Below are 21,435 nucleotides of genomic sequence, written 5' to 3'. Positions count from 1 at the left end.
ATTGTGCAAAATTCTTATTTCTTTGTGTTTTACTAGGAAAAGGAGAGATAAGTGCTATGACTTACTGAAATGGCAAATATGTCTCAAGATGACCCCACAAATAAATGCTACTATAATGTTGAGGTCTGGATTCTGTTTCAGTGTGTGCTTTTTAGGGAAACTCTCGGTGACTACGTTCTGAGATGACTAATTGAGGAAAAAAAATTAGACTAATCCACTAGTCTTAAACTAAAAACACTCAGTAAGTAAAATTTGAGGACCATTTAATGGAAAATGTCAAAAACTAGTGACAAAAGCATCATAAATGAATCATGCTGCTTAAATCAACACCGTGCATTATGAACACGTTTTACTCCAAGCAATGAAGATGAAGAACATGAAAAATCTCATTCTAACAGTGTTATCAAAAAGATGAGGCCTAGATGAGCAGAGTTATGTTTCTCTACAACAGGCAGATGGCTGCATAATGTTTAGAACACAATAATTTACCGGCATTGGGCATCAATTAAAATGTAAACTAGATTAACCAACTAGTAAGTCTGTTACTGACTAGTGACAACAGTGACGATTAGTCTGCTAATGTACTAGTCACTCACATCCCCAGTGCTTTTCTATGCAGGTGTGCTTTTGTGCTTTTACTGCATTGGCAGTGTATTTTGATTCATTGTCATGCTGAAAATGAAGCCACTGTTAATTTAATGCTTTGTAAGTATGGTGGATCTAAATCTGATGGTACTTTTCTCCATTAGTAATCTTCCATTCATTTTAATTTCCATTTTTATTGGCTGTAATGCAGTCCCCAAACCGTGCCAGAGTGTCTACCGTGTTTTACAATGTATACACTCACTGCTGTATCTCTGTCCTGAGTTTCTCCATACATATTCATGACGATTTGAACCAATATTTTTATCACGCCATAGGATCTGTAGCCACCAATTCGCAGTCAAGTCCTTATGTGATGTGGCATATCTCAGCCCTTGGTGAACATCAGATTAAGCGAAAGGTCCTGTGTCAGGATTTCACTGAAATGATTTTCCCCAGTTTCTTTAGGGACCTAACTTTCTGATATTGTTCATCTACTTTAGATACTTCTGCTTTTGTCAAATTGTTTAAGGACACACTGTACATCATGCCAAGATATGCCTTCAGCTAATAGTCCTTTGGGAATCGCCTTGTTTGTGGCAAACTGCTATTTTATGCCTTCCAAACTCTGTTATCGTTGTCATTTTTCATAGAATTAACTAAAGAAATTATGTAAAATGAAAGCTTTTGGCAGGCTGGTAGTAACAAAGTGCCAAAAGATAAAATTTTAAATTGGGTTGTTGTCTGTTATGTGTAGACACAACAGCAGTTCATCCATTGAACTAGGTCTATTTTATATGCTTTAATCATTCATAGGCCAGTGTTAAGTGGCTTAACAATCAGTCCTGTGGTACTGGACTGATTGTTAAGCCACTGGACTGGACTGTAAAAGAGTGGGGGGGAAAGTCTATAAAACAAGAGCCCCAATATACAAGAAGGTGTGGATCATTGGAAAGAACGACAAAGAAATTGCACGTGGGTCAGGACTTTTGCACAGTACTGTATATATATATATATATTTTTTTTCTTTCGTTGAAGCACTTTGCAGCTTTGTTAGAAAAGTGCTCTATAAATTAAGTTTATTAGTCAAGTAATTGTTTTACAGCCACTTGAAGCTGATTGAGCCAGTGTAAGGCCTGCATGTGGCATGTTCTTTCCACTAAGTACTTATTATGCAGTGGAGATAATTTCATACTAGTTGCCATGGTAGAAAAGCGATCTGTCCTATGTGTATCATCTCCACCCTATGCCCTCCGCTGTCCCGCTGGCTCACGGGCGCTTTAAAAATGGCAGTACATGATGTCCATGCTGGGTCCAAACACCTGCTCAGACTCCGGCTTCTGCCAACTCCACATCTCTATCTATAAGTTGTCTCCATCTGCGCTCTGATGCCACGTGGGAGTAGTCTCATCTGTTTGTTTTTACTTTGCCATTCTGTTGCACCGAGTGCTATTAAACACAAGGGAATCTGCGTTAATCAGGGATCATCCTTCGCTTAAACACTCATTTATAATAGTGGAGAGCAGGGAGGAGCTGCGCAATTATGTTCACCCTCGCCGAGGTTGGTTATTTGCATTTTGCCTCGTGGTTAATTTGTAAAAGACCAGATCTGTTTTGACGCTAATAAGAATGATGGCAGTCTGGAAACAGTATAATCACTTTATTTTTTTCAAGTGTAGTAATTTATCTCAGTGATGTGATACTGGTACAGGAATCTATGTGGATTCAAATTATGTTCCCAATTCCTTGATTAATACCATTTTTACCATATTTATTTTAACAAAACTTTATTTTATCGGGTTGTGTGTTTTGAACACAATGATATAAGTATTTGTTTTTTGGAAATATAAATACAAGTAAACAGAATATATATAGACAATAAACTATAACACCCACAATACAACATCAGTTTAATAGTGTCACACAGTTGGACAAAGAGGTGTTTTAAACATGAGGACAAAAAGAAGAATGGGATCGCTGTGCCAGCAAAACAGTTAAATAAATTCCAAATATTTAAAGCATCTGATGTGTAAGACATCCACCAGAGGTCTTCTAAATTTGTACATCAGTACTCAGTAAGTTTGAAGCCAACCTGCAAACATGAGCATTAGAATCTATACGAAGTATTCAAGCAATGATCTTTCAGCACTTTCTCTACATACTGCATTACTAGCTGCTGAAGATTCACCAAACCCTCTGCAAAGTCTTTGCTTACTTGCTACCTCCCATTTGGTCACAACTCGTATCACGTTTTAAAACAACAACTGGGTTCTGTTTAAAAACTACAGACAGCAGCAGAGGAGGCTGTGTTCTTCATATACTGCAGCACCGCTGATTACAGTACATGCATTGACAAAGCTGGTTTAAGTCTTTATAGGGGACTCACCACAACACTTATTTAGAGCTAAAGCGTCATTGGAGGGTATTAAAAGAAATTTGGGACTTTTAAGTTTTTCATTTTTGTTACAAATCAGGGTCGTTGAAGTTACCATATATGTTACCATAAAGTTAGATGCCATGTCACTTTTTGTGTTGCAACCTTCGCCGATTCTCCAACCTCATGGAGAGGGGAGGGGGGCCAGTTAGGATGTCTCACTAAATATGGTTTCTTACCCAGTAATGGATTAACATACTTGAGGCACACTTTTGGACCATAGATGTTAAGAGAACTGTTGTGACAAAGACAATGGTACGATGGGATGCATGCAAATCCACATCAGAACAAGAGCAGGTGCTGGATTGAAAGCATGTAAATGGGAAAGAAAAAAGAAGAGATCTAGTGCTTACACACTGTGGGGCTTCAGGTATAAGCTCTTGGTGTCACACATAAAAGTTCATTATGGCTGAATTTGTATTCTGCTAATAAAAAGACAGTGTTAGGGCAATGTACAGTGAACAAATTATTCCAAATAGGATGACTTAAATAATGAAAGAACTTTTTGATCCTTTTTGAAGAATACTACTGCTATATTGTAGCAGTAGTAAGTCTCTGAATCACACAAACTCTGAAAAATAAATAGATGTTACGCAGTTGGTTTCTGTAGGTTCTGCTCACAAAAAAGTACAACTTTCCTGTCACCGTCATCCCTTTAAAACCTTACAAAGTAATGAATAATGGTATGACTGATTTAGGTTAATGTTATTCCCTTTTCTACCATTGTTCAACTGTCAAAAAAAAGGCTTTGAAAAGTGCAATCTACACTGTATAAAACGGCCCCTTTTTTTTCTCCAATGTATACTTAATATGTCAAGAAACCATTTATTTTGATAGACAAGAAGATTTGATGACCTGACCTGGGGATAGTTGGGCTCAGTACCAGTTATATAAAGTAATTGCAAGCATTTACTTCTTCTTAGAAGATGTATTGGTTTTGTAGAAATCTGTCTGGCTCTAAGAAATTCTGAGGTTAAATTCAGCAGTGCTACAAAATAAGATTCACTAATATTCCAATGTGAAGCACTGGGTGGTCAAAGCTTTGGTGGCAATAAGTGGTCCACTAAATGTAGGGTTGGTAGCTTAATACCCATCCCTTCCATGTGCCAAAGGGTAGACACTGAACAAACTGAAGGACCTTTTGTGGCAGCGTTCATGACATTAGTCTTAGGTATGTATGTGAGTAGGTATGTGAAGGAATGTGTGTGGGGGAAAAACAGTGCATTTCTCTATGGGCACATTGAAGATTTATATAAATTGTGACAATTTACTGTTGACCTTAGCTTAAAGAAGTGTTACAGCCTTGGATCTTCACTTAAACTGCATATTCAAAAAATAAGAGTCAGAGCAGAAAGGCTTCTGAATAGCTTTTATAAAAGCTTAAGGACACACAGAATAGGTGACATGACTTGGTTTCTCTCTCTCTGCCGTGAAAAAGTATTTTCCCAATCCCTAATTTCTTCTACTTTCTTCTTCTACTTTTTTTTGCATATTTGTCACATTTAAATATCTCAGATAATCAAACTTATTAACCCCAGTAACTATAAAATTCATTGTTTTTAAAAAACAATTGCCCCCTTAACTACTCAAATGCTGCCTCCTCAACCCGCCCACTGTTCATTTAATGTTTTACAGTAACGTATTTATTTATTCAAGCTATGAAAACAGGACACACTGGATTCGGTGCAAGCATTTTATTCATTGTGATGTACCAACATTTTGAGCCATTCATTGCCGCTGTGTAACCCAAGTGTGCTTGAACTTTAGAAAATTGCCTAAATTAGTCTTTCAGGATCTTCTTGTAAGGAGTCGAATTCATGGTTCCATAAATTAACGGCAGGTCGTCCAGGTCCCGAAGCAGCAAACCAACCCCAGACCATCACTCTACCACCACCATCTTCGAGTGTTGATATGTTCTTTTATGAAGTGCCATGTTGGTTTCATGCCAGGTGTAATGCGATGCAAACCCTCCAAAAGTTCAGCTTGTCTCGTTAGTCTACAGAATATTTTCTCAAAAGTCTTCATGATCATCAAGACATTTTTTTTATTGTTTGTTTGTTTTTTTTGTTTTTTTGTTTTTTACAAATGTGGGGCGACCCTTTGTGTTTCTTTTGGTCAGCAGTGATTTCCCCCAGGACCCCTCTGTTTTTGTTAAGGCTTTTTATTGTTGAATTGTGAACACTGACCTTAACTAATACAAGTGAGGCCGGCAGTTCTTTCGATGTTTTTTGGGGCTTCTTTTGTGACCTTGTGGATGGATTGTTGATTACTCTTCAAATAATTTTGGTAGGCCGACCACTCACTGGGAAGGTTCACCACAGTTCCAAGTTTTCTTGATTTTCTTTTTTATTCTTTTTCTTTTCCTAGATAATAGCTCTCACTGTGGTTCACTGGAGTCCCAGGGCCTTTGTAATGGCTGTGTAACTCTTTCCAGACTCATAGTTAATGATAGATAGTTAGTCCAGACCGATAGATTCATTTCTCTTCTGTTCTTGAGTTTCTTTAGATCGTGACATGATCTGTTGCTTTTTGAGATTTTAGTCTACTTGACTTTGTCACTCAGGTTCTATTTAACCATTGATTCAACAGATCTGGCCATAACCAGGCCTCGGTGTGGCTAATGAAATTCAGCTTTCCAAAACTGTGATTAATCACACTTATCTATGATTTACCATGGGGGGCAATTAGCCTTTCACACAGGTCCAAGATGGTTTGGAAATAAAATAAATAAAATCATCATTGAAAAACTGCATTTTGTATTGACAAAGGTTATCTCTGAATAACATAGAATTTTGATAAATATACAGAAAACTAAGAAATCAGGATTTTTTTTTTTTCACAGCACCATCTATTTAAACGCCTTACGTTAAGATAAAGGTTAATATAAATTCAACTGAATGAACAAACCCTTCTCAGAAAAATGTTTGTAGTTTTCCAAATTATTATTATTTTATTATTTTTATTAACCTTTATTTAACCAGGAAGAACCCATTGAGATTAAAAACCTCTTTTTCAAGGGAGACCTGGCCAAGATAGGCAGCAGCAAATTAGAGGATATTATTGCTGTAGAGCTAAGCATGTTGACTTCATCGTTTTTTGTCATTTGCAGTCACACTTAACTGAATCGGTATACTATATTCTGCCTCGCCAATTCTTGTCTAACCAAACATTTTGTCAACAAAGGGAGAGTGATGATCTGTCAGATGTAACTGCTATTTTTCCCGTCAGAAGCTTTGTGCATGTCTACAGGGCAATTTTCCTCGGTGAGATTTATCCCTTCATGATGGTTGCTTTTTAGCTAAGGTTGAGATTAAGCAGATTTGTCTCTCGCTGCCCGAAAGGAAAGGAATTGTTTGCCAGGCGTGTGTCTAATTAACACTATTGTTGCCTTGAGCCATGAATAGAAAGTCACTTCACCTTACTATCTCAGATAACACTGGTCCAGTTTGTCACCCACAATAGCGGCCAGTCATGTGACCTATAGGGTTTATATATTGCCTATTGCAAGGCGAATGAAAAGCCTTAGTTTGAGGCCCATTGAATTTGTGTCCTTTTGTCAGTCAGAGAAAACAGGGTAGATTGAGTTTGGGGTGTGCAGGAAGGTTATAGGAGGACCACAATAAGTCTTTTTATCACAGGCAGTTGGAAGTAGAATGGTGAATTGTGCTCTATGATATTGGTGCTGCAAAAGGTAAATTGTGTTCCTCTCAAGGACACATCTTCAAACAACTGCTGTGGGAAAGGAACGAGTGTGCGAAAGATTTGCATTTATAGCCAGCCATTATTATTATTATTATTCTTATTGTTACCATTTCCCTCACCTTCATCACTCCATCCATCTATTCTCGACAGGGAAGAATTGAAAGTCCTGAGAACAGATGTGTATAAATGATACTGTGGTGATATCCACATAAACCCGGTCTCTTTCTAGTCCAGAGCTGCTTCTTCAGCTCCTCGTAAACAATTATCTTCGAGGTTGTTAGTAACCTCTACTCTTGAGCCTCAGGAGGATGATAAATAGCGGTAGTTTAGTCAGGCTCGGCAGGAAGATTTTACGTTTTGTTTTTTTTTTCTCTGCGGTTTTTAAATTTGAACTGAAATGTTTCTCAAGGTCTTTAAATGTTTCTATTCTCCCTGATTAATTATTCATGATCTATCTGCTGTAATTTTTGTCACAGATTTTCTCCATCCTTTTGCTGAATTATAGATGTCCCATTCCCCTTCCTAGGCATCCAACAAGCACTCACTCAGTCTGGTTGTATAACTCTAACTGAAGAACATTTCTGCGTCTACTCCTCAACTAAAGGACATGAATGTCAGAAGGGTTGCGATTTATTCCCTCTATTCCCCCACCTAGATAGCTAGATCTTGGATCTCATATCTCCTAAGTGGGTGGCTCAGAAAACACAGCAACCATTTCACAAAGTCAAGCGCTTCACTTTGATTTACACTGTGGGTAACACCCTGAGTTGAATACGACACATGTGGGTTTTTAGCGACAAATGACAGTGGCACAAGGGCCATCTGGGTAGTACTGAAGTTGAAGAATCACCTTGGTAACCTCCCACTGCTCCTGTAGAGATTGCGTCCCCATTGGTAAATGAGGGCTTGTGTTCTTCCCATTTGTAAGCCCTATCCGCAGCCATTTTCCGAGGAACCTGAACACAAAAGACAAAGTCTGCTCTGACAGGAGAGATGGGTGTGTGGGCATGTATGTGTTAAGACGGATGAGGGAAGAGGGGGTCATTCTGCCTGTCACCCTGACCCCAATCACTGCACAGCATATTGGTGGAAACAAAATGAAAGATTGATTTAACCAGTTCCTCCTCAGCTGCCTCTGCTCGTTCCATCAACTGGCTGCCCATTTGTTTTCATCCGGTTTGTAGACTTGCACTTTATTTCACCTCATGACGCACACTTGCCAGGTTTGTTCTTTTAATTTACAGTCAATGTATAATAACTGCAGGCTTCATTTGAGCTTTTTGGGGGGTTTTAAACTACTGCACTGACCAAATGTTACAACACATAGTAAACAACCTTTATTGATTCCATGGAAATACACTTTTTTTTTCTTCCATGCATAAGATTTCTCTTGTCTGTTGATTTGTGTATATAAAAATTGGCCTTTTTTGTTGTTATCATTGTTTGATTATTATTATTATTATTATTATTATATAAAAGCATTTTCACAGACTTAGTCGTTGACTGCTTATTGGCTAAAGGTTTGCAAGTATGGTATACTTATGTTTTAAACATAATTCTATTGTGTGAACTGGTATTATATTAAAATAGTGTTTATGAATTAAACTACATTAACAATAGTTGCATTGGCTTTTAATGTACTATGTTGTTTTTCCCCCCTGATATAAACCAGAACTGAGACTTGTATATCAATGCATGAACCTAAATGCGGCTTCAGAGGATTTTTATATCTGGAACAATTAAATGATATTCATCCCCACCCTCTGGCTTCCAGTCAGGTCGTGTAGAATATTGTATCCATTAAGTGTAGTAATAAACAGCTTTCCATTGTGTCAGACGACATGTCTTCAGCATGTCAGCATAATCCAAAAACTGAATATTTAGTTTGACATTTCCACACAAAATCCGTATTTCTTAGTTTTCTCTTTTCAAGCCGTTGAGCTTATTGGCATTTTTAGGCCAGCATACAGTAGCGTGGTTGTTTACAAAAACAGGAAAGGACTAGATATGCCTTGACAGTCATGAATCTTGTCGTACATCATCTGTGTTGGTAGAGAATGTCTTACTTTCACCGTCCCCTTCTCTTTAGTTCTGTGAAAAGGAAAGCATTCGCCCATTCATCTCCACCCCTACAGCTTCAAGGGGTTCATCAGACAAGGTGGCAGCCTGGCCTGGTCCGGCGCCCGGGCTCATTCGGTGGTTTCAATTTGATCCAGAGCACTGTAGGCCCCTCCGCCCCTCACACTCGCCCATCATGGCAGTCTCATTTATCACTGGGCCTATAAAGAAGGACTTGATAGAGTGAGGAGCGACCACCACCATTCAATAAATCCTTGTGATTATCCACGCCTCCAAGGTGTCTGAGCTGTGTGTGTGTGTGTGTGTGTGTCCTGAGCATGTAAGCATTTTGTCTCTGACTAATGCTTGTATGGGATCACAAGATGTCCATGTACAGTGCCTTTTAAAGTGCCATCAGTTATAATATGTGTACACACGTCAGTTCTGAGGCCTAATTTTACTTGTTGCATTTGATGGCAACAAAGACCTTGACATTTCCACCCCTTCTCTGTCTTAGCTTGCTTTCTCCAGTCCCCTCACCCACCTATCTACCCCCACACCGACTCCCTCCATCTCTTCCCACACGCATGCACATACACACACAGAGTCAAACAGTCGTTCTGTTCCTCCAGAGGATTGCATAGAGAAGCACTCTAGGAGGGTGATGGAGCTTTGATTGTCGGTTATCAAAAGCTATCATTACTGCTTGCTTCTGTCGGATATGAAAATGATTTCCTAAGTGTAAAACCCATGTCATTACCTCAATGGTCATAGTGCTATCAGTGAGATGTAATAGAAAGAGGCAAACAAATGTGCTTGTTTCCCAGCCCACCCAGCTCAAACACAACAGAAAGAATAACAAATCAAAATAGAGAGAGATAAGTGACGGCAATACCAGGCCTGACTGCCTAGAACGGAACACGGGATTTAATCTTACCGTCATCAAGTTGTTTTGGTACGGTCTCCAACAGCTGTACTTTCTTGTGACAAGCTCCGGTTGACATGCTCCGCGAAGGAATCAGACCATCTACGGGCCATCCTGTGAAAGTCAAAGCACTCCCCTCCTCTTCCTCAGCCTGATGAGACGGTGAACAGGCAAGGGAGCCACATTGACTTGCTGGGGGTTTCTAATCACTGGGGAAACAGGTTTTTCTCCCCCCCCTTCTGGGTCTGTTTGCTGAGCAGGTAGATGGAAGTCTAAGCCAGCATCAGGCTTTTCTTCTCTTAATCGATGTGGATCTGATAAAGATCCCGGCTTTCCGAATGGCTCGTATGCTGCGAAGCCTGAGGAAAATCTGATAAGTAAATCGCTCTTCTGTACATATAGCCAGAAAGATGCTGAGAAACCAGACGTGTGCTGCTGTGCACGCATATGGAAACTCTTTTACACTCATAAGATGGTAAGCACACAAGAGTACACACATGGTCCCCTTTATACAGCCACACACGCCCGCACACACACATTCATCTAGTAGTAAAGTGGCTGTGCTCCAGACATGCCCAATTTGTTTCCTTTCATCCAGGACTAATGTCTTGCTCTTCCCAGGGGCTAAGTGCACCATTTGAAGCCCCCTCTAGGACAGCCAGTTGCAACATGCGGTTATTTGTTGTTGTTGTTGTTGTTGTTTTTATAATTTTTTTTTTTATTTAATGTTTGGCAAAATCATGTTATCGCATGAGCTGCAGTAGCATGTACGCAGGGCCCAATCAAATTAGCAAGACGCAATAATGTGCTGATAATTTCTAAAAACATTATTTAAATGTCAGACTGTAATGACAAAAAATCACTAATAGTTCTATGTAAATGTCAAGTTCAAATTATTCAATTACATCGGTGAGTGTGGGGCAGGTGATAATTTGTCCACCGCTTGGAATACCAATCTGGCTCTCACTGGAGCTCATTCTGAGTGCCCTGGCATAAGATAGACCTCAGTAATTTCCTGCTCCAAGGGATGCTTTCATAGCCATTATTATAACTCTATTCCACTAGAAATATCTGCCATACTGGAGAGATATTGGAGTCATATTTTTAGTACTTTCACCCCAATGTCGCCCTGAGACTGTGATAGCTTGAGAGCATTGTGGGGAGGAAAAAAATGGTATGGATTTTCAGAGCTAGCCCTATTATTCCTTGTTGTTGTTTCTGTTTGTGCTCTTGATACTGAGCCTCTTACTGTTCAGTCAATAAAACTAAACTTGCAGCCACAGTAAACTGGGGTAATAGGCTCATCTCATCAGTTGTCATTCACGGGCCTGTGGGCCCATTTGAGAATGGCTGCATGGTCTTCATCTATTCATGAAGGGACTTATAAAGGATATCAGCCATTCAGCCTGACCTGTTCATTTCAGATTAAGTGAGGGAGGAGGATGCACGGCGTTTTTTTTCCTTTTCCTCTTTCTTCAAAGTCATCCATGACCGGGCTCTAAAACGGATAAGGCACCTTGTTGTTCATGCAAGCAATGAAGTCATTCTGAATCATGGGTTACAAGTTCTGCCACAGATCCTCTCGTTTTACTGCCTCCCTCAGACAGCTGGCATTTGCACTACAGGGAGCCAGTGGGGCAACAAACAATTAGCCTTTTCTCTACAAAACACCAGGCAGAGGCTATAGAATAATTATAAAAGCTGCTTCCAAACGGCCGATGTTCTTTTGTGTATCTTTCCTGCGACTTGTACACCCAAAAATAAAAAGAATACGTCTAATAATCCTACCGCCAGTAAAGCAAATAGACACAAATTGTTACGATTCGAGGGAAACACAGTCCTATTGTCCATTCCCTGATTGCTCCCTCTACGTATTTAAGCCCTGTGTTTCAGTTTGTCAGTGTTGCGATCTCCCCCCCGGTGTTGTAAATAATTTGTTGTAATTTGTTGTATATAGTTGTAAATAGTTGTTGATACTTTTTCTTACTCGGTAGCTGTAGGGGTGAGAAGCCATTTTTCTTTGTGAACCTTTTCTCCTGTTTTTGGTTAGGGAGGCAGGTAAGACACCTGTAATTTTCGTTTGGGGTTTTCTGTGAAGGTAAGCCAGCTGCATTTTGTTTCTAGAGTTTTTGTTTGTTGTTTTGGCCATGCTCACCCTGATGCCTGCTACCTTTTGGGACTCAATAAACTGACTGGCTGTTGTGAAATCCATGGTAGCTGTTTTTTGTTGGTTCGTCCTCCTTAAGAGCAGGGAGTGGGGGGGCATTTTTCCTTTTATTTTCCTTATGTTGCACGCCAGTTTTCCCTGGGCTGGGGTGTAACAAAATAAATTAATGTCCCTTCTTCGTGGGCCTACGGTTGTTTCTCAGCACAGTTATATTTTCCACAAGTGCTTCCCATCCTGGCAGCTCTCCATTGGCCCGAATTAGGGTGCAGTGGACATTATCTATGATGTTCCACAAAGATGGGAGTGTGACATTCTCCTTGAACGCTCCAGAAATGAGACTAACTCTGTCGCTTGTGCGCGTCTGTTTGAGATTCACACTTTGGTGCATTTGTAACTCTGAGAGCATCTGGTTTAATTTGATTTCTGTGCCTGGCCACCCTGCAATTCTCTGTGCTTTTAGTGTAACCGTTGCCTACAGAGTGCGGCCAACAGATAGTTCCGCAAATAAAGGGGTTTAAACTTCTATTTTCTGGATGGCTCTCCCAACACTGCAATCGAGTGAAGAAGCCTATTTCTCATTGCCAGTTGCTCCCAGTTTTTCCTTAGAATCTTTGTTTTGTTTTTTTTGTTTTGTCTGTCTGTTTGTTTGTTTTTGGAGGGTGTGATTACATTTTCTTAAGTATCACACCACTTTTTATATTATTACTGCATTTTAGTGGCAGAGTAAGACATTCGCTGCAGAGTAAAATTCAGGCTAAGAAATGACAAAACACAAGTAAACCAACACAGATAGCTCTATATTCTCTCAACTGCTTGTTAAGTCACGATTAAAGCTGATGGATACGTGTGCTGAATGAGGAATTTTAGTGGAATGTTTACTTTTATTTGAACTATAGTAGCAAATCAGTCTTGAATATATCATAGATGCCATTTTTTCCCTTTTGGAAGGAGATTATGCCTTTTTGTGAGGCATCACATTTGTAGCCTTTTGTATTTCATGTACTATATACTGCACATTGACATCCCTTTCCCAATCTGCCTTCAACAGCTCTTCCTCTGTCTCCTTCAGGCTCTTCTAATGCTATTTCATCCTGTCTGTAAAAGTGCAGGAGAAATCACATCCGTTGTTTCTCCTCGTGAAATCGGCAGGCGTTCGATCTTTCATTCATCAAGGAGCCCTTTTTCCACTTGTACAGGCCCGAGTTTTCACATGTCATGACCTAATTTTTTTGAAACCGTTCATTTCTACCTTGTAGATTTTCTATAGCGCTACTCAAACTCCTGCAAGATCATTTGAAAGGATTCTCGATAAACCTTGAACATTTTATCGCAGTAATAATATGCTGGATAGCGGAAGATAACAAAAAGAAACGTCTGTGATCATAATGCCAACAGTGTTTGTTGGTTTCTTGCTTGTTTGTTCTGTCTTTCATACAATCTGTAAAAATGAACACCGTGCTCTAGCCTGAGTCCAGTCTCCCTTCACACATCTCTAGAATGTTAAACATGGCTGCCGTGGCCGCCTCTGAATTGCTGGACTGTGTCTCCTGGGGAACGGGGAAATTGAGCTCTGGCTCTTCCTAATAGGTGGTAAAGTGTTAAGTTCCAGAGAAATGGACTGCGAATTTAACCTGGAATGGAAATTGATCCCATTACCTTGTGCTTGGGCTGCTTTCCTCCCGTAGGAAAGGAGGGAGAGAGGGAGCGCAAGAGGGGAAAATAGGTGGGGAAAGGAGAAAGAGAGAGCGCGGGAAATAGAAAAGGGGAGTCATGGAAAAAGAGAGAGAAGGAAGGAGAGAGAAAATGGATAAAGTGGAAGAGAAAAGGCAAGGAGACAGTGTATGTGATTAGAGGTGATAGGATAGCGGTGGGGGTTGTGTCCTGCCTGGATTGACAGGTTGGCTGACTCTGTATCAGTGTGGTGCTAATAGCTGACCGTCACTGGGCGAGATGGAAAATAGAGTAGAAAAGGCGGAGGACAAGGCAGAAGAAGCAGAGGAATGGCACGCTCTGAAGGGATGATACACCACCTGCTGAGGGTTTCCAGCGACAGACCTGTGGTGTCTTGGTGCCTTTAGTTGCTGTGAGCCCAAGTTAGCAACGGTAATGGGATTTGGCAATGCTCAGTATCAGTCTGTGCCTTTGAAATTTTGAAATATTTTCTGGAAATATGAACTATAAACAGAAAAAAGTGGTATTTTAATATGAATGAAAGTATTGACTGGGTCTGAAGTGTTATGAAAAATCTACTACTGGATTTTTTTTTTTTTTTTTTGGCCCAAAGGAAAAGGAGCTTTCTCTAACCCACGTAAACCTCAGTAATTTTGATTTTATTGCATCTGGCCTGAAACACCTGGCATTTAATATGACCCAATTGATTATCTTTATGTAAGTTCACACTTCCTTCTCTTTCGATTTCGCCAGAGCCTATGCACGGCCCACGGAGGCTGGAAGTGGTGGACATCCAGTCCAAACAGGTTACAGTGCGCTGGGAACCTCTGGGCTATAACGTGACCCGCTGCCACAGCTATAACCTTACCGTCCAGTACCGGTACAGAGTAGCCGGCAAGGAAGAGACACGTGAGGAAGTGTGTTATGACACTCAGAGTCGCGATCCTCAGCACACTATCCACAATCTCTCTCCATTCACCAACCTCAGCGTCAAGCTAGTGCTGCGCAACCCGGAGGGTGTCAAGGAGAGCACAGAGCTGGAGGTTCAGACCGATGAGGATGGTAAGTAACATCAATAGTCCATTTTTTTTCTTAGCTCAACTATAAAGCCTTACAGGGCAGGAAAAAATAGTTTTACTTTTAGATGATATTTGCATTCTAAAACTCACTGAAACCCAGACATTGCAGACATTTCTGTGTTTGTCAATGTCTATTCCAAAATGAAAGTTGTGGAAATTGTGCCGACATCAGTTCAAGATACTTCAACATCATCTAGACATATTTAATTTACTTTTTAACTTCAGAGAGACAAATATTTTCTATTAATGCTTAATAATTTATAATAAAACGAAATGCAGTTTAAACATTCTCAACAGTGGAGGAAAAAAATAACCGTGCACCTCAATTCTGACTCATACTTGTGAGTTCAAGCTTCCCCATTTCTTATCCTACTGAGCTAAACACCAGTTCCATCACTGGATTTGTGATACTGACATTGGGGGTAGAGACGTGGCATTTGTTACAGTCCGATGTGTTAAATTCACTATGCAACAAATGAGACCCAATTTAGTTGCTCATAGGACACAACAAAGAATGGAGACATGCCAGCAACTGAACAGGGATTACCAGGGGTTTATTATAATAATCATGATTTGTGTAAGTCCATGTCAGTGGTGTAAAGTGGTGCATGGGTCAATTGGCAAAAAAACAATTAAGACAGTAACTCAAAAGAAGAGATGAAGCAAGGCCTCAGAAGGTGGGGTTTAAATAGCCCTGCAGAACACTGGCCAGTTTTTCTGTCATCAAATCACATCACAGAGAGACCACAAAGCACACAGGAAACCTCACACTGGGGTCACCTTGGGTCGTAACAGTGTGTATAAATGTAAATAGCTTAAAAGTCTTATTTTCTTAAGAAATAGGCTCTAAGATTAGTAGGCTGTGTATGTGGAGATGTTGTGTCGCCACCTGTTCACAGACATGCACTAACTATATTAGATGTCATTGTTTAAAAAAAAACAAAAAAAAAACAACCCCCCCAAAGACTTGCATTTAATTTCTTCTTTCAATAATCTGATCTTTACTTCTCAAAATGATGGATCTGACTGAATTTACTACTGGATTCTACTGTAGAAAATTCAGTCAGTGTATATGTATGTATATGGCACGCTAACACACTTTCTCTTAACATTTAATAAAAGAAAATGTGTCTTCAACAGCTGAACAACTTGCTTTTGTTATTACAGTTTTGATGTTTCGATCTTTAGGATGTGTAGGTTCTCATCCGATTCACAGCCACAAACAAAGTCTGGGATATTCCAAATATTTTTCAGGAGAGCACAGAAGTCAGACAGTAAGCCTCTGTGTCGGATAGTTGTTTCACCTCCTTGAAAGATGAAAGATCTTCTGTGTTGCCTCAGCAGACACAGGAAATGAACTCTACAGAAGTCTCAAGGAACCCCGGCCGCCAGATAACAGGCTCAGCTGTAGAAAAGAGTCATGTCTGGCTCAGATATCTCTGGTTGGAAACTTGAAAGTGGCAACTGTTTCTCAGTATCTGACTGATATGTGTTTCTGTATGTGTATCTGTGTGCTTAGGGTCCCATGGGAGAAAGTGTACAGGCAGGGTGTAGCTCTAGTTGTGTTCAAGATAAATCTTTAAACAAAAAAAAAAGTACATCTCCACATCAGTCTCTTTCGCTTAAAGAATGAAAGCAATTCACATGAGGGGTTAAAGGACTAGATCTCTTTGGCAGTATCTCAGTACAAGTAAACATTGCAGAAAGATTAAGATTCCTGCTGTTCCTGTGGGTTTACAACTTCATCTTTTCTATCCATTTCTATCTGTAAGAAAGTGTTCAGGTTTGCTGTAAAACATGTATAACAGTATCTTGAGTAACACTGACTTGAAATAATCTTGCAAATTCCAGTTTAAAAAATTGCATTTGATGTTGGCTTTCTCACATTTTTAGCGTGCATCCTTGAAAAGCCTTTTTTGGTATGCACATTAGTTTAGTTTAAGGTGCTTTGCTTAGTAAATCATAGTGGAAAGGGCTACAGCTGCTTTCATCAACTTTTATTGGCAATAATTTAACTTAAGAAAGGTGAAAAGTGTCAAATATGTGGCAAGAAAATCCTTCTGAGAAAACTTTTTAGAAACTTGTTTCAGTCCTTGAAGATTTCAACTCAGCTACAGTTTTTGGAAAGCAGTCAATCAATTTCAGTATTTTAAAAAAAGAAATTAAAAAACAGGTCAGTTAAAAGCTAATCCGTAGAATAAGGTAAAAAACAATTAAAAGAATAATTGAAAAACGAAACTAAAGTAAACTACTGCTTAATTCGGTAGTTATTAACACATGTACGCATTTCCCACAGTGCCTGGGGCGGTTCCTCTGGAGTCCATTCAGGGCAGTGCCTACGAGGAGAAGATCATCCTGAAGTGGAGAGAACCGGCGCAGACTTACGGGATCATCACTCAGTATGAGGTACTAACACAGTCGCTAGCAACGTGCTTAAGAAACTATCCACGCTTTCGAACAGTAAACAGACTCCTTCGATTTAGCTCATGGCTTTTTGCCTTTTGCCTTGAACGCATTTAATTATTATTATTATTATTATTATTATTATTATTATTATTATTAGACCACACCTAATGTAGGTTTATGCCAGGGACGCCTTAAATGAACAATATTGCTATTTACCTGAATCATTTTTAAAATTGATTTAGGCAAATTATTTAATGTAAATGTATTTTAATGCCAAAAACCTAACTGTTCTCCATGAATTTTCAAATTTACTGTTTCACACAAAAGTGGAAAAAACAGTAAAGCACATTATTAATTTTTGATTAAGATGCCAAATTGTTGTTTTCAGTTGCATTTCAATTGTTTACTTGCTTACCTGAACAGACAATTTTGTTTCAGTGGTAGAACATTACGCTCGATTAATTTCTGAAGTCCAGTGTGCCGGCTCAAACACGGCTGTAAAAACACGGAGTCAGTTAGTAATGGTGTAATTTTTAGTTTTAGGATTCATAATATTTATTCTCTTGTTTTTATGACGGGTGGTCTAATAAATTTGTTAAGCACTGCACAGTTTAATGTTTTCAAATCATGCGAATTAACTCCAGCCCTACTGATACAATGGGGAAGAAAATAATGTATTCATTGGATTAACATAATTATAAAGTGAGCAAACTAGGCTGACAGCAGAATTCAGCAGGTTGGTTATTGGTTTAGTTATAATATTAGTGTTCACTGATGTTCTCTTTGTTAAGCTTTTGCCCCGCGGATGGATTTTTATAACTTTGATTATCCCTTGTCCTTTGCCTGAGCAAAAGACATTAGTTTAAAATTTTTGTTGTCCAATTGGCTGCCTAGTTTTACGAATTAGTGCTAATGATGATTCGTGGCAGCCTCGAGTATAGAGTGCTTTGTGTTTTGCACCAGTCGGGTACTGGTATATGTCAAATATCAGTAAGTCAGCGTTGTTATTGTGAGTGTTTTAGTCTGATGATGTTAGCACTGATGTGCTTTGGTTCAGCCTCACAAAGCTGCTATTTACGCATTAAACTATTAGTCTTTTTATGCTCTTAATTAATACAGAATCATCACAATTGGCTCTTTCAGTACCTACTTAATGTGAACTTATGCCTCGGTAATCTACTTGATGTTTCAGGTCTGTGTTTTGAGGTCATTAAAGTGCAATCATCTTGACTATGCACTGCAGTAAAACAGGTTATAATTAGATCAACCATATTAGCTCTTAGTTATAGCCTACTTGTGGAGCAGGTTAAACCCAAAGCACTATGGAAGATTTACTTTGTTCAGAGTTTTCATAATAATCTTGCTTTAAACAGGCTTTTTTAAATGTAGCGCAGTCCAAATGTGGTCAACTGTACATCTAAACTGCAAGCTTCTATCATCTTCTGTTCTTTAACACATGAATGACCTCTAAAGAATTTTAGATTCATGAACAACCCACATGCATCACAAATCAGCTCTGAGTTGTTGTTGACATTAGACTCCACCGAGCTCTTGTATGCGCTGTCCAGGAGCTTCATAGTCTTGAATAATACAGTCTCCAGACACACTCACACTATATGTACACATTGATCTTAACCAGCTTAAGGTGGAAGTAATCATCCAGCCTTTCCCACAGATTGATCTTTCTCTGTTGATTTTCCTTCCTGTCCTCGCTTGCACACACTTGGTATTTTGGCTAGGTTATCGAGCATCGACAGAAACGTTCCTCACTCACAGAAAGCCGATTGAATAATCCAAATAGAGTTGCTGCATATGTTGCTCCATTTATTGCCATACAATAAGACGACTGAAATGTAAAATACATTTCCCCTCAACAGCACAGGGACATCTGAATCAAAGCGGAGAGATCTAAAGTGAGAAGCATAACAAGACCTTGTTTATTCAAGTGTGTTTAGTGGAGTGTTATGTCTCGCACACGGCTGCATGGCACTAAGAGATGTCAGCTGAGAGCAGGAAAACAATGTCCATAGAAATGGTGGGTTTCCAGTACACTTAATTGCCTTTAGAGCATCGTGTTTTAGTTGTTTATCTTTTTAAAAATTTCATAATACAGGTAAAAGCATTTAGAGCCAATAGCACGGCTGCAACGCCACTTTGTCAGGTTCTCATTTATATTGAGGCGAATGCATTTCAGTTTATGAACCCACTCCATCAATTACATGCTGCAGCTATTATTTCTGTCTTTAAAGCCTTAACAGCATTGTAATGTGCCTAGTAAAAGGAAAGCAATAAGTCACTGACATCCTGCCATTTCCAGGTTTTAATATACATTAAAGCATTATAGATTTTCTAACCTCACCTTGAATCACTTTTATCAGCTTTTATTTTAGAAGAAAATGGAATTTAATGTAATTCTCGACATAGATCACCAAATCTTGGGGCTTTTAACTTGGTATTGGTCGTGAAATATTGTAGAGAGCAGTCACATGATGTAGTTTGAGCAAAGTACTTGGTGACAGTGGGGAGGAAAACCTTCCATTTAATAGTTAGAAAGCTGCAGTAGAGCCAGGCTCAGGGAGCATGACCATCTGACTCAACTAAATGTCAGATAGTCATGTTCCTCTCTCCTCTTATTCAACTTGTTAAAATAAGAGGAGAGATGAAGGGGGAAAAACGTTAAGCACTGAAAAACAGACTTTATGCACCGTTCAGGTTGGGGAGTAACCACAGATTAGAAACACGGTGCTGATGAGGCAGAAATGTGTGCAGAACGGAGAAATGGAGGAAGCAGAAAGGAAGAGGTACAAACTGTGGGGGAGAGAGAAGACACAAAGTTAATGACATGCAATAGTGGCAATATAAATGCAAGGAGAGTGACAGAGAGGAAAGGTGCTCGGTGTAAAGGGAAGTCCCACTGCAACTTAGGCCTATACCAGCATAACCAAGTGATGGTTCAGGGTCACTTGGGCTGGTCCTGACTATGAGCTTATCAAATTCATCGGTGTCGAAAGAAGAAGAAAAAAAAATTAAGCCCCAATTTAAAAACGAGGGAGTGTCTGCCTCCTAAACCTCAACTGAGAGGAGCTCCATAAATAAAGACTCTGCCTCCCATTTTACTACAGGAAACACTAGAAACCACAAATGCATCTGTACTCTGAGAGCCAAGTACTTTATTGGTATTTGTGGCATTTAAAATTGAGTATTTTAAAACTCGCATGGAGAAAGGAAATCCAGTAAACAAAATGGCACGGGTCCACACTGGAAAATTGCAAAAGGAGAAACCAGCAAATGATGATGAAGAGAAACACAGGACACATGAGATGGCCTGAAAATCCCACAGGCTAACCATACATTTGAGGGCTTTACTACAAAGCAGCATTCAGATCTTAGCCGGGCAGCTTTTCTAGGTAGATTTCAACCTGGATTTCACATTTTTTCAGAGGTGATTTTAATTCACTGAGGTACATCGCCATAGTAACAAACTCTAGACCTACGTTCAAGATTAGAGAACAGGATGTTAAAAAGAACAGTCTACAAAGAATATAGATACTTATAAATGAATTGATGTTTTGTTGGGTGATAAGAGAACAATTTCTTTGTTCTTTGTCAAATGTGTCACTCTGCTGTCTGCAGACCTGTCCATGTTTGTGACTGGCCCTATGCAACCAATGTGACCACTAACATGGGAACACACTCATAGCTACATTTGAAAACCCGGCGTTGACTTGACTGAGTTGATGTATGTGACCACTGATGTTTGGCTAAGTGAAGCCAGATAAGAAAAAGGATGGATATGTTGAGCTTGCTTCATAGTACTGTGCCCTCGGTGAAGAAGGATCATAACAAAGACTATGATAGCACTGTTCTGTTAAGATGTAAAGAGGCTTGATCGTTTAGGGCCCCATAAGTGAGGAGTAGGATTTAAATGTATTACATTCTCTGGCCTTCCCAAAGATCCAGTGTAGGGTTTAATATTCACATCACTTCATTTAAAATGGGATGACAGACAAGTAAAACCTAGAAAGCTGCCGACTCGCTCCAGGTGTCTTCCCTCATCCCACATCCCAGTCTGGTTTTAGAAAAGTAACCCTGAATCTATTCTGCCTGTGTTCACCAGAAGTTGCTTCTTATAAGTCAAGACCTTGCTTTGATTTGACATTATCAAAGAACTCAAAGTGAAATATATCTAACAAGGCTTGATATCAAAGAGACTTCAGCCCCATTCCTTTTTTGACCAGTGCTCCGTGAATGCTATTTTATTGACATCTTTTCTGACAGACATGAGCCAACATTTACTGAAAGATATACGGCAGATTTTCTTTTAATTTAAATTCAGCGGCCAATCGTGGCAACACGAACTATTACAAAAATACACTGCATTGTACTAAAGTGTTTTTCTAATACATATTTG

General features: G+C 39.4%; 1 protein-coding gene across 12 annotated transcripts in view; it reads left to right on the top strand.

Annotated features, from left to right (window-relative positions):
* Positions 1–21,435, top strand: part of LOC102301726 (protein tyrosine phosphatase receptor type M) — a 161,003-nt gene that overhangs the window by 69,880 nt on the left and 69,688 nt on the right. For all 12 annotated transcript variants that reach the window (XM_014334334.2, XM_014334332.2, XM_014334333.2 and 9 more), the window contains exons 8-9: positions 14,293–14,601; positions 16,915–17,024. In XM_014334334.2, the coding sequence (XP_014189820.1) occupies positions 14,293–14,601; positions 16,915–17,024 (419 nt within the window). The remainder of the gene's footprint in view (positions 1–14,292; positions 14,602–16,914; positions 17,025–21,435) is intronic.

Source organism: Haplochromis burtoni, unplaced genomic scaffold (genome assembly GCF_018398535.1).
Source record: "Haplochromis burtoni strain Fernald_Lab_line unplaced genomic scaffold, NCSU_Asbu1 Contig_78, whole genome shotgun sequence".
In the NCBI taxonomy this organism is placed as follows: domain Eukaryota; kingdom Metazoa; phylum Chordata; class Actinopteri; order Cichliformes; family Cichlidae; genus Haplochromis; species Haplochromis burtoni.
The sequence above is the reverse complement of the archived record's forward strand: the minus strand, read 5'-3'. Positions and strand labels throughout refer to the sequence as shown.